Source organism: Cuculus canorus, chromosome 11 (assembly GCF_017976375.1).
Source record: "Cuculus canorus isolate bCucCan1 chromosome 11, bCucCan1.pri, whole genome shotgun sequence".
Lineage (NCBI taxonomy): Eukaryota > Metazoa > Chordata > Aves > Cuculiformes > Cuculidae > Cuculus > Cuculus canorus.
In genome coordinates this window covers 3,788,603-3,802,865 of record NC_071411.1, presented here as the reverse complement: position 1 = coordinate 3,802,865, position 14,263 = coordinate 3,788,603, and the positions used below count along the sequence as shown (strand labels likewise).

Here is a 14,263-nt window from a genome sequence, read left to right as displayed (position 1 = left end):
TGGTGAGTTGGAAACTTGGTGGTGGGAGCTGTGGTGTTGGGGAGCTTGGTGGGGGAGGCTGGGGTGCTGGGAATGTGGGTGCAGAGAGCCTTGGTGGTGGGAGCAGTGGGCTCTGGGGAGCTCGGCAGGTAGGAGCTGTGATGCTGGAAGCCATGGTGTTGGTAAGGTTGGTGGTGGGAGCTCAGGTACTGGAAGCTGGGATGCTGGGAAGCTCGGAGGTTAGAAGCTGTGGTGCTGGGAAACTTGGTGGTAGGGAGCTTGACAGGTGGGAGCTGGCATGGTCACCATAATATCATGGTATGTCAAGGTTGTCATTGCTTTAGAGCTATCAGCGGAGCAGCGTGAAGCATCTGCCTACCCCAGGAAAAATGTATTTGTGTGGTAGTGGTGTGTGTGTGGTTTTAGAAAAACAAAACAAAAAATCCCCAACAACTTGCCTTTCCAAGCTGATTTGGATATTTAGCTCTTCTTAAAGTCATGAACTTTCATCTGAACCTAGGCTGCTCGGATTCAGAAAGGATGAAAATTAGCAGGTCAAGACACTCCAGACGTGTTAAGTGTCTTCCCGGTTTCCTTGTATATGGCATAATTACACAAATAGGAACTCTCCCAGTCGTGCCTGTATAAAAAGCAATGTAGAAGCAGCGGAGTCCAAAACAAAAGGAGATGCATTTCTTCCATTTAGGACATCATTCTTCCTCTCTCTCCAGTCTACACAGGTTTAAGGCCAAGCGCGGGCCTCGCTGAAGTTACTTTTTGACCTGCCTTGCAGATAAAGATGCTCAGAAGGTAAGGTGCTTGTCTGAAGTCCTAAAGGAAGCATCCTCGAAAGGCAGTTGAACACAAGCTGTGGTTGGAGAGAAGAAGCTTCTGAGCTCCAGCTCAATGCAATTGAAGTGTATGACACTGGCACAGGTTTGCTTGTGGCATAGACACCTTCTAGACGGCACTGGTCTGGTTTCCCTGGCCCAGAGACCAGCGAGGGCTGCTGGAGGAGGAAGCAGATCTGTGTCCCCATTGAAACCCTGGTACAGAAACCACCACGGCTCAGAGGAACAGAGGCCTTCCAAGAAGAGCTATGAATTTCAATTCAATTCTTTGTCTTCTTTCACACCACTGCAGCACCTTTGCGTTAAACTCGTACGTGGCATTCTGCTGGCCTTTAGTGTGCAGTTCTAACTATGGCGAGAAAATGCAATGAAAATAAGTTTACCATGTGGTACACGTGGAGAGACTTAATTGAATTAAAAACCCTATCAGAAGAATCTACAGTTTGACCAACTGGCAGCAAGGGAGAGCAGTGAAGTTCAGTTTATGCTCAAAGACCAAATTTATCCAGAATTTTGAGTTTCTAAGCAGAACAGAAAAAAATCAGAGGTGCTTACCCAGAGTTTCCAGCAATAACTGTGCTATGCTGAAATATTTAATGCTTTGTAAGTTTCTATTTGCTTTCTATTTCTATATGCTTTCTATTTCTTTTAGAATAGAAAGGGACTAGGAGATGTCAATTATATAGTAAGGTATTTGATATTAACTCTTCTTGTGCTGTTTACAATACCAATCTGATCATTTTCTTCCTGCTTTCTGAATTTAGAAATATTTGGAAGAGCTCTAACGAATTATACTATGTGGGAGTGAAATAAAACCTGTTTCCCTTCTTAGTTTTAGAGAGTAAACTAAACTGAATATGTTTATGCAACTTAGTCTGAAAGAATTCCATTTCCCCACTATCTTACTAGTATTTCAAAACCTGTTTTGCTGCTGAGCAGCCCCACCACCCCAGTTCTGGATTTGTTTCAAGAAACAGCAAAAAAACCCAAACCTCTTAGACTATGTGCCCCTCTCCAGATACAAACGTATGTGTGCAACATTCCACTTCTATCCCAGGCAGCGGGAATGCACCAGAGAGAATGTCCTACAGGAACTGAATTCTGATATGTGATTTCCATCTGCCTTTAAATGCTCAATACACCCTCTGTTTGTCTTATGCGTGGAAGGAAGGACAAACACAACCCCTCAGTGTGAAACACGCTGTAGTTGGGCAGCAAGGACAGACCTACAAGAACCTCCAGTCTTGCCTGAGCGCGACGGTGCCTGTGCTCCGCTCCTTTTCTGCTGTCTGCTGCTACACTCTGGAGAAGCTAAATCACAGAAGGACCAAAGCAGGACACCTGGTGTGTGCTTGTACAGCTGGAAGAGAAAAGAAGTCATGGTTGTGCTCCGCTACTGGTGGGAAGGTTCACCTAAATCAGCTGTACCAGGGCAGGATGAGAGCTGAGCCCCAGCAGCACTGAGTGCACCTGCCTGGGGGGGTCCTGTCCTACTAGGAAACTACCCTGGAGATGCTCCCTAACTATCTGCAAAACTGAGAGAAAATGCACAACGTCCTCCGTTATTCATATTCCCTGCTCCAAGCGACATAAATATGATTTTTTTAGGCTGCTTTTAGCACTTTCTGACAGAGGAGGGAGCTGTCAGCTTACCGTTGAGCTGCTCAGCAAGCAGAGATGCCCACCTGGGAGCTGGTTAAGCTGTCTGGGTGACCCACTGAAGGCAGGTGTTAATAAGCCTGACTTGCAGGAGGTGGACGCTGGCCTGAAAGTGCTTAAATACTCCACTTTAACTGCATATATGTGGTGGTTTGTGTCCCTGTACAATAAAAGACACAATAACTGCTCTGCTGGGATGGTGGGAGCAGCAGGCAGGAGAAGCTGTTTGGAGGTGGAATGTTTGACGGTGGGGTCTTGGGCTTTTTGTTGTAGTGATGCTCTCCTCTGTTGCACCAAAAGCCCCTGGAAAACTGCAGCCTGTGCAACACCCACCTGCTAAGAGCTAGAGACAGAGCACCCCTCTGTGTCCAAGCGATGGAGTAGCCCTTTCATTGAATCATAGAATAGTTTGGGTTGGAAGGGACGTTAAAACCCATCCAGTTCCAACCTGGCCTTGAATACCTCCAGGGATGGGGCAGCCACCACTTCCCTGGGCAACCACCTGGGACACCTGCCAGGCAGCAGAAACAGGCAAGGAAAAAGCTAGGTTAAACTGGTTTAAAGTTGATTTAAGCTAACACGGGCTGGTCTGAAGTGGGATAACAACCTGATTCCATCTGCTCTTTCTCCTAGGGCAACTCCTCGGTAGCTTCCTGCCTCAGCCAGCAGCAGTGTGACACAGTATGGCTTAATTACAACCCTGAAATAAAAATAATTTCTTCATTATATGTTGTCTTACGGCTGCATCAGTCGCCTTCTGTCCAGCTGCTCCTGGCAGAGCTCCAAGTGGGCTGAATCGTGCTGGTTTGGCAGGTACGTGGTGGGGTGGTGGTTCCAGTCTGCAGCTGGGCAGAATGAGGCTCTGAGTCAGAAGCTCCTGGTGACGTTGCTAAATTCAATTTACCACAAAGGTCTTTTTCTACTTCATACTGAAGCTGTCTTTATGCAGTCTTTCTGCCTTCAGCCATATGGCTCGGACCCAATTCTTGCGAGTCACACACATTCATTCGTTAGCCGTTGGAAAAAAGTAAGCGAGTAAGAAAGAGAGTGGTGGCCGTATTACGTGTTTGTGGACTGATTTCAACCACACTTGTCTTCTTACAAAAGTTAGGTGATAAAGATTGAAAGTCAAGGCAGCCTGTATCCTACCTAGGGTATCATGCTCTATTTTTCCAGCCATGGAGATAATCTTTATAGAATCACAGAATGGTTTGGGTTGGAAGGGACCTTAAAGCCCACCCAGCTCCAACCCCCTGGGATGGTCAGGGACACCTCCCATTAGGTCAGGCTGCACAAGACCCCATCCAACCTGAACACCTCCAGGGATGGGGCAGCCACAACTTCCCTGGGCAACCTGTGCCAGTGTCTCACTGCTCTCATAGTGAAGAAATTCTTCCTTGTGTGTAGCCTAAATCTGCCCCTCTCCAGCTTATACCCATTGGCCCTCGTGCTATCCCCACAAGCCTTTATGAACAGCCCCTCCCCAGCTTTCCTGTAGCACCTTCAGGTATCAGAAGGTCGCTATAAGGTCTCCTCGGAGCCTTCTCTTCTTATGTCAGATGACTTCATTTTAAATTGTAGCGAACCCCTGAGCTGATGATTTAGGAGCACTCATGCACTGTCATTGTTGCGGCTCTGGGTTTGGTGTGTTGCTTTGTGCACAAGAAAGATGGATTGTTAAGGCTAAATGAAGAAGGAATACCAAATGCCATATGAAATGGAATCTCTCTTCAGCCTGTCAGTCCTCCAAATCCTGTTCATCTTTCCCCAAAGTACTGGTGCTAAAAATCAGCAGCCTTTCCTCCCCCTCAGTCAATATATTGAGATTAGCTTAGAGGTAATAGTTCTGGTCTGAATTCTTGGTAAATCTGGTGTGTCGTGTACAGTGGTGACTGACTCACATCAGGTCACTTGATCACTTATTCCAGGAAAATAACACTCAAATTTGCCAGGGAACTGTCCCTGACACACTGAAATATCTGTGAATTGAAAGCTTTTGCAGCTCAGAATGGCAGTTTCTGAAAGTTTTCCTCTAAAATTGTTCATATTGAAACATTGTGGGCGTTGTACAAAGATCCTTGCTAGACTCTTCAGTTTGAGAAGAGTTTAAAATTGATCACTTGAACCAACAAGAGCCTTTGTTCCAGGCAACTCCGCTCAGACTAACAGAGTTGCACAAAAACCTCCCTGAGAAAAATCAAGGCATAAACATGGGATTTAATCTCTCCATTTCATGCTAAGAATTTTTTAAAGAATATTTTAGCTTCAGTAACTCAGGAAAGGGCTGTGTCTACCTGGAAAAAAAAGCCTTTTCCCAGTGATGGACAATTCAATCCTTTTATGTTCTTTTATCTTGATGAGGAGCAAAAGATGCAGGAGGAAATACTGCAGAGACGTAAAACTCTCCCTCTCCTATGGGAAGAGAAAAGATTTTGTAGCTAAATGGGAGAAAGGGTTGCTTTTTTAGGCCTCTGAGTTTTGGCATAAGTCCCTGTGGGACGTGTGGCTCCAGCCCTCTCCAACCTCTGCACAGAGTTGCATTTCTTCATAAAAATAAGACCGTTACTGATACACAGAGGAAAACGGAGGGGACGTAAAGGAAGCAAACTGGATGTCACGTGTGTGGTGAGTGGTTCCAAGTTAGCTTCCACCACTGTGCACCTGTGTCATTCCAATGTGCTTGCTAAGGCTGTGTCCCAGGGCTGAAGACCCTCTCCTGCGCTCTCAGAACTTCAGAGGGACTCTGTAAGGCTGGACTGACCCCTAAATGGCAGCACGGGTCAGGTAAATCTCACAACTGCCTCATAAACTTCCAAAATCTTGGGAAATCCATTTACCTGCGAAAGCCAAGACAAAATATGCAACATTGAGACAACATATCATTGATATTCATCTATCTTGTAATACATAGATTGACCTCAGCTCAGTTTCTCACTTCACGGATGAGAAACAGCCTGGTCAGAAAAGCTGCCAGCTTTCAGCAGAAAATGTGCTGTAGCGGTTTACATGCTTTCTGCTCAATTGGCCCCTTATGCTTGGGGTTTTTTTTGCACTCCAGTGGCACAAAATACTTGTGACAACCCGTGACACATTTGTCCACCTGTACTCCTTCTTCAGTCACTGTAGGAGAACCATTGACGTGAAGGCTTCCATTGGTGTCATTACCACGGGGCTGCTTTGCTCTGTGGAACATCAGCTCCTCTCTGGTTCGTTCACAGCTGTGTGAGGCTCTTAAAACCCTGCTGAAATCCCTGCAGCCCTGTTAGGGGATCCTGCATTAAAAATGTTGGATGATAGTCTAAAGTGCCACTCGCTGTACAGAAGGAGCTTGTTGACATGACCACATTAAACCCAGCGCTTTTTGCAAGCACAGTTTGTAAAGCCAGCGAGACAGCGCGTAGTGTGTTCACGTTCTCCTTCTTGTTTCTGTCTGGATGGAAAACGGAAGAACACTCTGGGCAAAATATCTCATGTTTTCAGCAAGAAAAAAAAAATCTAAACTTAATCTAAGCTTCATGTTCAAGAGCAGAGGCTAAAAAAACCCCAGAAAAGCCTGTTTTGTAGATGTGTATTCTTCCATAGCTCAAAGACAACATAAGATCATCCTCAGGATGAAGAAGGAAGTACATGATCGCTGCTAAGACGATGAAAGTTGAAGGCCTACCACAGGAGGAGAAATTAAGTGAATATTTCAATGCAAATCATAGAACCATATAATAGTTTGGGTTGGAAGGGACCTTAAAGATCATCTAGTTCCAATCCTCTGCCATGCACAGGGACACCTCCCACTGGATCAGGCTGCCCAAGGCCCATCCACCCCCAGGGATGGGGCAGCCACAAGTCCCTGTGCAACCTATGCCAGCGCCTCACCACTCTCATCATGAAGAAATTCCTCCTTATGTCCAGTCTAAATCTGCCCCTCTCCAGTTTATACCCATTGCCCCTCATCCCATCACTACAAGCGTTTGTCAACAGCCCCTCCCCAGCTTTCCTGTAGCCCCTTCAGGTACTGGAATGTCACCATAAGGTTTCTCTGAGCCTTCTCCAGGTTGAACATGCCCAACTCTCTCAGCCTGTCCTCGTACGGGAGCTGCTCCAGCCCTCCGATCATCTTTATAGCCTCCTCTGGGCCTCTTCCAACAGCTCCATATCCTTCTTATGTTGAGGATTCCAGAACTGGACACAATAATCCCGATAAGGTCTCACAAGAGAGGAACAGAGGGGCAGAATCCCCTCCCTCGCCCTGCAGGCCACGCTGCTTTGGATGCAGCCCAGGATATGGTTGGCCTTCTGGGCTGCGAGCGTACACTGCTGGCTCATGTCGAGCTTCTCTGGAATCCCTTCTGGATCAAACACAAACACCCATGAGTAGCATGGATACCAGTTTTGGGAGAACAGAACGCCACTGTGGAGAAGAGCTCCCTTCTGACCCCTGCTTGGCATCACAGGAGGAATTTGACCAGACCTGTTTGGTCATGAGTCAGAGTTGTTCACCCTACTTCCAAATGACTGGAGCTATAAACAGCTGAAAATCGTTTTCAGGGGTGTTTGAAGTTAAATAATGCACTCCTCCGAATTCTTTATTCACAGAAAATCAAAGCAATGTAGAAATGCGATTACTGACCCTGAGGAGAAGAGTCTGAATGGCTGCTGATACATCTCCCAGCAGCCACCAGAGGTGGTGCGGCATCTGAAAAGAAGGGATCAAAGCTCCATCACAATCTGTTAAATAAAATTCCATCTTACAGAGGTGCAGAATTCTGATCTGCTGTTCAGTGCTTCACTAGAAAAAAGGAGAAGCTCATAGGCTACAACTTGCAGAAGTTTTTATTCTATAACTTCATGGAAGTTTGTTTGTAATAACTATGGAAATTCCCCATGACAGAAGTCAGGATTATGACAAAAATCCTAACAAAATACCCAGGGGAATCCGTCTATGTGTTCCTATCAAAAAATATTAAATCAAAATGGAATAGGTGTAGTGAAGGGGAATGGAGGGTGATTTGTAAGAACACTTTTATTTATTTATCCCAGGGAAAATGAAAGCCCTACTGAGATGTTTACCCCGAAAGTATTAAACCTCACCAGAGGCTGCAGTCAGTATACGCACAAGAAAAGACAGGTACACGCTAGTTCTAAATAAAAGCAGGTTGGGAACCTTCTACTGACCCCCACCTGCCCAGAGGACGTATTTGGAACAGCTAATTACAGGAGCAAAGAGCCTGGTTATTTTAAAGGTACAACACTGAAAAATTATTGAGAAATCATAGGATGCCATGCACCAGACAGGAAAGGACTGGTCTCCAAACTGGAAATTCCTCCTTGTCCTGCTGCTGTACGTCTTTGCAGCTCAAGACACCGTGCAGGCATCACTGAGTGTTTTGCCCACCATTGCAGTCCATTCTGTTTGGTTTGGTGGCTTGAGTTTTGATTGAATGAGTGGATCCTACCCGTTCCAAGTTTGGTTTGGGACTGGGATCTGAACACAAGGCGAGAATCTAAACGCGACCCTTGTGGTTTCAGAAGGCAGGAGGTAGGGGAGGTTATGCGCCTGCCTGAAAAGTTCATTCCATAACTTAAAATGTGCATTTAATTACAAGCCCACAGGAGCAGGGGATGGAGGATCTAGCAGGTGAGAGCAGAACTGGGAAGCCCACAGGCTGAGCCAAACACCCCGGCACAAGTACCACGTGCTCTGCTGAGACGATGTGGAGCACTGGGGAAATGGGGTGCGGTGACTGCCCTGCTGAGCATCATTGCTGACTGCTGGGGTGAAGCCAGAGCCCCTCCATGGAGCAGCTACGGTGGATGGAGAAACATCGCCTAGAGCCTGACAGCTTGTCCACACCTGCTCCTGCTCACAAACCACCTCTGTTTCTCCCTGCCGCTAAGAGAATTTAAATGAGAATGGGCTGACCCACGTCCCATCAGAGACATGTGAGGCTCAGAGACGTGTGGGGCCCAGGAGGGCCCAAACAAGTCTGGTGAGACCAAGTATCTGCCGTAACAGGATGTCCAGGGCCCCCACTGGGGCACCAGCTCAGTTGGCTGACACGCTCCGAGGTGATGGGTGTGCAATGTGGCTGAGCAGGGGAGGAGAAGCATGGAGCCTGCCAGAGAAAACACATCTTACATCCTTCTGCTTCTACTCTTTTCATTGTACTGTTTTAGAAGGAAGGCATGAAGCTGTTAAATGAGACCCAAACTGTAGCATTTGCTGTTGTCATGGGAAAATGTGTGTTAAGTATTACATGTACTCTGAGTTAAATCATTCCAAGGCTGGGGGAGAGAGAAGTGTCTGGTGGCCAGAGCTGGCAGTTAAAGGTTGAGTTCTGTTCCTCTTCCTGCCTGTGATTTGCTGTATGGCTCCAGGGGAGACACGTAACCAAGCTGACATATTTTATTCCAGCTGCAAAACAGCTGTAACGCCAAATACAAGGAGGGGCTCTGAGGTTTAACTTATTCCAGTTTACAGAAAGCCTCAAGATCCTCGCTAGGAGTCTGCTGGAGAAAGGCAAGTATTGCACTATTTCAAACTACTGTTCATAAGTGAGCTCTTCAGCTTCATGTCAGTGAAAAGCAGTGCCTGGAACTACCTCTGCAAACAGCCTTGACAAAGGGGGGTGGGATGTCTGGGAAACGGATGTGAAACCACAGCAGCAGAGGCAGCAGCAAACTCCTCTGCTTCTTCTTGGCTTGGACGAGCGGATTGTTGGGTGTTCCAGCACAGACCAAACCTTCCCTGCTGAGAGGGCTGGAGAAAGCTTGGCGTGGAGAGGTGGGAAGGTTGCTTTTATGCAGCAGGAAGAAAAGGAGGAGGGGAATTATGTCTGGGCCCTTCTAGCATAGAATTATAGAATTGTAGAATGGTTTGGGTTGGAATGAACTTTAAGGATCACCCATTTCCACCCCCCCCTGCCATGGCTAGGGATGCCTTTCCCTGGATCAAGTTGGTTGAAGCCTCATCCAGCCTGGCCCTGAACACCTCCAGGGATGGGGCGGCCTGTGCCAGGGCCTCCCCACCCGCAGCATGAAGAATTTCTTCCCAATGTCTAATCTAAACCTTCCCCCTTCCAATCTAAAGCCATTTCCCTTCATCCTATCACTCCAGGCCCTTGTAAAAAATCCTTCCCAGCTTTCCTGGAGCCCCTTCCAGCACAGGGAGCTGCTCTAAGGACCCCCCACAGCATCCTCTCCCATCTCGAACCCCCAGCCGGTCCTTCCCCGTCGGCCCCGCCCCTTCCGCATGGACACGCCTCTTGATGTGGCCCCGCCCCTTCCGCATGGACACACCTCTTGATGTGACCCCGCCCCGCTGTGGTCCCACCCCTTTCCCTGACCACGCCCTTATAACAAGCCTAGTTCCCTGGCCCCGCCCACGCCACAGCACACACGGCGCATAACCACGCCCACACAGCACATGGTCACGCCCATTCGCCCATTGGCTCCGCCCCCCGGCACGTGGCCCCGCCGCCCCACCCCGTGCCCGCGCGCCCCCGCGCACCGCGAGCGCAGCCGCCACCGGGGCGGGGCGGGACCGGCGGGGCGGGGCGAGGGCCGGCATCGCTCCGGTCCGGCCGATCACGGCGAGCCCCGGGTGAGCAGAGCGGGGTGGTGCCGGGATCCCCTCCGGCCGGTACCGGGGTGGGGGGCCGGGAGGGCAGCGCCGCGCCGGTACGGTTCTCCACACCCGAGGCGCGGCTTGCTGGGAACCGGGCGGCACCGGCGGGGCCCGGCGGTTCCCTCTCTGCTCGGGTGTCCAGGCCGGCGGCGGGGGTTGTAGCCGGTGCCCGCTGCTCACCGCCCGCAGGGGTGCCTCGTGCCCACCCGCAGCCGGTCCCGGTGCCAGTGTCGGTGGCCGGTGCTCACCGCCCAATGCCGGTACCGGTGCCAATGTCAGTACTCAGTGCCTGCAGCCAGTGCCGCTACCGATGCCTGCCCGCAGCCGCGCTGGGCAGGGACGGTGCGCTTGGCTGCCCGTTTTGGGGCAGGTGGGACTGCCCGTGCCCCGGGACCGGGAGCACCAGCCAGAACCTGCCCCGTTTCCTCAGGGCCGGCCGTGCCCGGGGCTGTGGGTTTGGCATCACCAAACCGTGGTCTGCGTGGAACAAGCGCGTGTTGGCCATGGGTTGGAGGCAGGTGCTGCTGGGAGCGGGTTCGGATGCTCCGGCTGAGCCAAAGTGCCGCGATTCCGAGGTCAGCCCCGAGCAGCAGCGGGTGCGGGTCGGGGTCCCGGGTGAGCAGTGTCGGGATGGCCTGACGTGGGACACACCAGCGGAGGTGGCTGCTTCTGCCATCCTTGTCCTCGTGCTCCCCAGTTCCCGTGTTTCTCGGTGCCCGTGTGTTCAGCCAAGGTGTGCTGGGAAGGAATCCCGGCCTTTGGGGTGCTGCAGGAGAAGGTTCTCCTGGGGACACCCCTCCTGGAGAGCCTTTTGGGTGCTCTGCTGTGACTCTGCTTTTGCTCTTGTGAGTTTAGAAGGAAGCAATGCTATTTATTTTTTCCTGCTGCAGCGCCACAGATCCTGCGCCCCTGCGGATCAGATGTCGTGAACGGTTCCTGGGCTGAGCTGGTTTCTCAGGTGAGTAGAGCCGTGGTGTGAGACGATGCCCAGCCTGGCACTGCCACAGCACAGAGAATGCTGGCGCTGCTGACTTTGGGCTTTGCTGCACCCCTGCTCGCCGGAGTCAAGCCGAGCGGAGCTGCCTGCAGTTCCTACCAGGATGTGGCTTTTCTCTCACTATGAAACTGCGCAAGTGGCAGCCGCCGTGGATGACTTTTTTGGGCAGCGTGTGTTTATAACCCAGAGGTGAAGGTGAATTGTTTACTTCAACCTTTGCTTTCAAACTTAGCTCCTGTGAACGTCCCAGGGGAGTGTGGCAGCCAGTCCTTGTCCCCAGAGCTGCGTTTCGAGGGAGAACAAAGCACAAACAACTCCCCTGCGCTGGGTTGGGTTGCAGCTCTCCAGAGAGGTTGCCCTTGGTGGTTGAAAACGAGCAGGAGGTGTTTGCCAGGCTGCTGTGTCCTGCAGTCAGAAAGGAGAGCAAACAAACCAGGAAATCTTGGCTAGGGTTGTAAAACCCCTTTTAGCTCAAAAAAAAAAAAGCCATATCAAAGGAGTAGCAGTAATTCATTGCACCTGAGTGCACTGGGGATGCTTTCTCAGCTTCCTCTGAGCCTCTGTCTGTGCTCAGGTCTGGATGCAGGGCTCAGTTCTGAACCAGCGTGGTCCTCACTTGGGTCTTTAAAGGCCTGGACTTCTAGACTTTCTGACGAAGGAGCTGCCCTGGTCACGATGCTGAGTCTGGTGTCTACAAATGAGAAATGATTTGATTATGGTCCCCTGATCTGTAACCCAGTGCTGCGTATCTGTTGGTTATAGGCACTCCTGGGGTAGTTTTTGGTTTCTTCTGGGTGCAAGGCTGGGCATGAGCGATGTGGCTGGTTCTAGGAAGATGGGGACAATGCCTCTTGCTCCTTCCCCTGTAACTAGCTAATTCCCAAGTGGCTCTGAAGGAGCATAATCGTACCTGGTGACCAATTGGAACAAGCTGATGCAACATGGGACTAATATTCTGGGAGGGCTCCACTGTCTTTAAGCTTCCCGCATAAGAGAAATTGGAAGTGGGTGTGTTTTACTGCAAATAAATAGCTTTAAAGACTGATTGCTTGTCCAGTGTGCACTTGACTCCTTTTCCTTCTCTCCTCTTGCCACTAGTGCATCAGAAAACATGGAGCATCTCGCATCCATCCTGTCCGACTGGGTGCTCCTCGGGCTCATTGTGGTGCTGGTTGCCTTGCTGCTGCTGACTGTTTTTGGTTTCGCTGTCTACTCGGGGCTCTTCACGGAGGTGGTTGTGAGTGCTGGCTCCCCGCCTGTCGGCAGCATCACGCTGGCCTACAAGTTCAGGGTGGGCCCGTACGGTGAATCGGGGCAGCTCTTCACGGACGGCTGCAGCATCTCTTCAAAGCTCTACTCCATCGGTGTCTACTACGACAACCCTCACACGGTAAGGTGTGCTTTCATGGTCCGCACCCGAGTTCTGGGCTCGGGATGCTCCCTGACTGTATTTCAGGCACTCACAGCTCATCCTCCATAGATGAGCTCCATAGATGAGTTTGCAAGGTCTCCCAGATCTGCAGAGGATGCTTTGTGGGGAGAGGCACCTGAAAACAGATGGTTTCTTGGATAGTCCTAACTGGAAGTCATTGGGAAAGCAAAGCTTGTTATCTTCTGATAGCTACTGCTGAACATCAGCATGATGATGGCTCTGGTTATGGAGCAGAGGCCAATGTCATTGACTCCAGGGTGAGGCATTCCTTGGCAGGTCCCCTGGCTGCAGGAAGTGTAGCTGAGGCTCCTTCTGGACTTGCAGCTCTACAGTTGAGAGCAAATAGTCTCTTCAGCTGGCTGTGTCCTCATCCATACTCCTTCTCTTGTTTCTAGTGCTCTCATGTATTTCTGAGCTTCCCTGTAGTCCTTGCATCCCCTGAGAGCTCCTACTGAAACCTCAGGTGGTGCGTGCTGAGGGCTCCTGTCTGATGAAACAGTTACTCCATGATGCTCTTCAAGCTGAGGTGAGCAGAAAGTGCACTGCCTGATGGCTCCCAGCCAGACCTAAGTGCTCTGGTGGGTACGGTCCAGGATAAGGAGCAAACAAAAGTGCACCGTAACTTGCTGGGGTGCAAGGAGCCTGGCTGCCGATGCTCAATGGCACTGGGGTCTCCAGATAATGGCATGTGGGCATTTGTCCGTGGCAGACAGCCTGGCTCCCAGATAATTCAGCGGTAACTAGTGTGACCGTGGAGGAATGCCATGGAGGGGAGGGATGGCAGGGTGGCCAGCAGCCACGTGCGTGTGCTTGGGCACGTGTGCTGGGGGCTGGTGTGGGCACGGTGTTTGGGCTGGCAGCTCTAGCCCAGGGCTTCTGCTCTGAGGGTGACTGGCACTGCTTCAGGAACCTCAGGGGCTGCAGCGTACTTGCCTCCGTTTCGTTGCTTGCAAGATGGTGCTTCCAAGGGTTGGACCTCTTAGAGGGAACTTTGTCCATGAAAATGCAGTGCTGAGTGGCTCCTCGGAGCACTGTGGCAGGAAGATAATAAAGGCGAGAAAACACTGAGCTGACTGCTCAGCAGAGCCTGGTGCACTCAACCACCTTGTGTCTTTGTGTCCTATGATGAGCGGACTTATCTTTACCTCCCTGTTTTGCTTCTGGGTCAAGGGAGGCTGAGATGAGACACCCCGCAGTGCCCTTCCTGGCCTGGGAAGGAAGGGGACAAAGAGGGCTTCCTTCTGGAAAGAGGCAGGGTTCGGCTAGACATGCAAGAAGTGTTGAGTTTGGAGTGGGTGAGGGATGGGAGCCATGGGGAGTGCCTGGTGCGCCAGGGCCCGTGTAGTCAGAGCAGCTAGTTCTCCCACCACTAATTTTGTGTCCTGGTCCTTGTGTTGAGGTCCTCTTCTGGAATTGAGAACCCCGGTGCTGCTGCTGCTTCTTTGCCACTGGGGTGAAGGAGGGCAGTCAGTACTTTCAGAAGGGCTCAGCGTCCATTCTTGGTGCTGCCCTGCTCCGGGAACGTCATGTGGACCTGTCTGTGGTTGCCCTGCAGACCTTTTCTGCATGAGTGCTCTACCTTACCTCTCTGCTTGTGGAAGCACGGGCAAGTAAAAGCTTGTACTGGTGTGACCCAAAGATAAGGGTATTTGTGGTGACTCCTGTTGTGACTGGCACAGGGAGTGTTTTCCCTGGCAACACCAGCTGAATGGCTCCTGTATGAC

General features: G+C 50.7%; 1 protein-coding gene across 1 annotated transcript in view; it reads left to right on the top strand.

Moving 5' to 3' along the window:
* Positions 1 to 9,957: 9,957 nt before the first annotated feature.
* Positions 9,958 to 14,263, top strand: part of TEX264 (testis expressed 264, ER-phagy receptor) — a 42,321-nt gene continuing 38,015 nt past the window's right edge. The window contains exons 1-3 of the mRNA XM_054076819.1: positions 9,958 to 10,086; positions 11,001 to 11,068; positions 12,206 to 12,497. Of these exons, the coding sequence (XP_053932794.1) occupies positions 12,219 to 12,497 (279 nt within the window). The 5' untranslated portion in view covers positions 9,958 to 10,086; positions 11,001 to 11,068; positions 12,206 to 12,218. The remainder of the gene's footprint in view (positions 10,087 to 11,000; positions 11,069 to 12,205; positions 12,498 to 14,263) is intronic.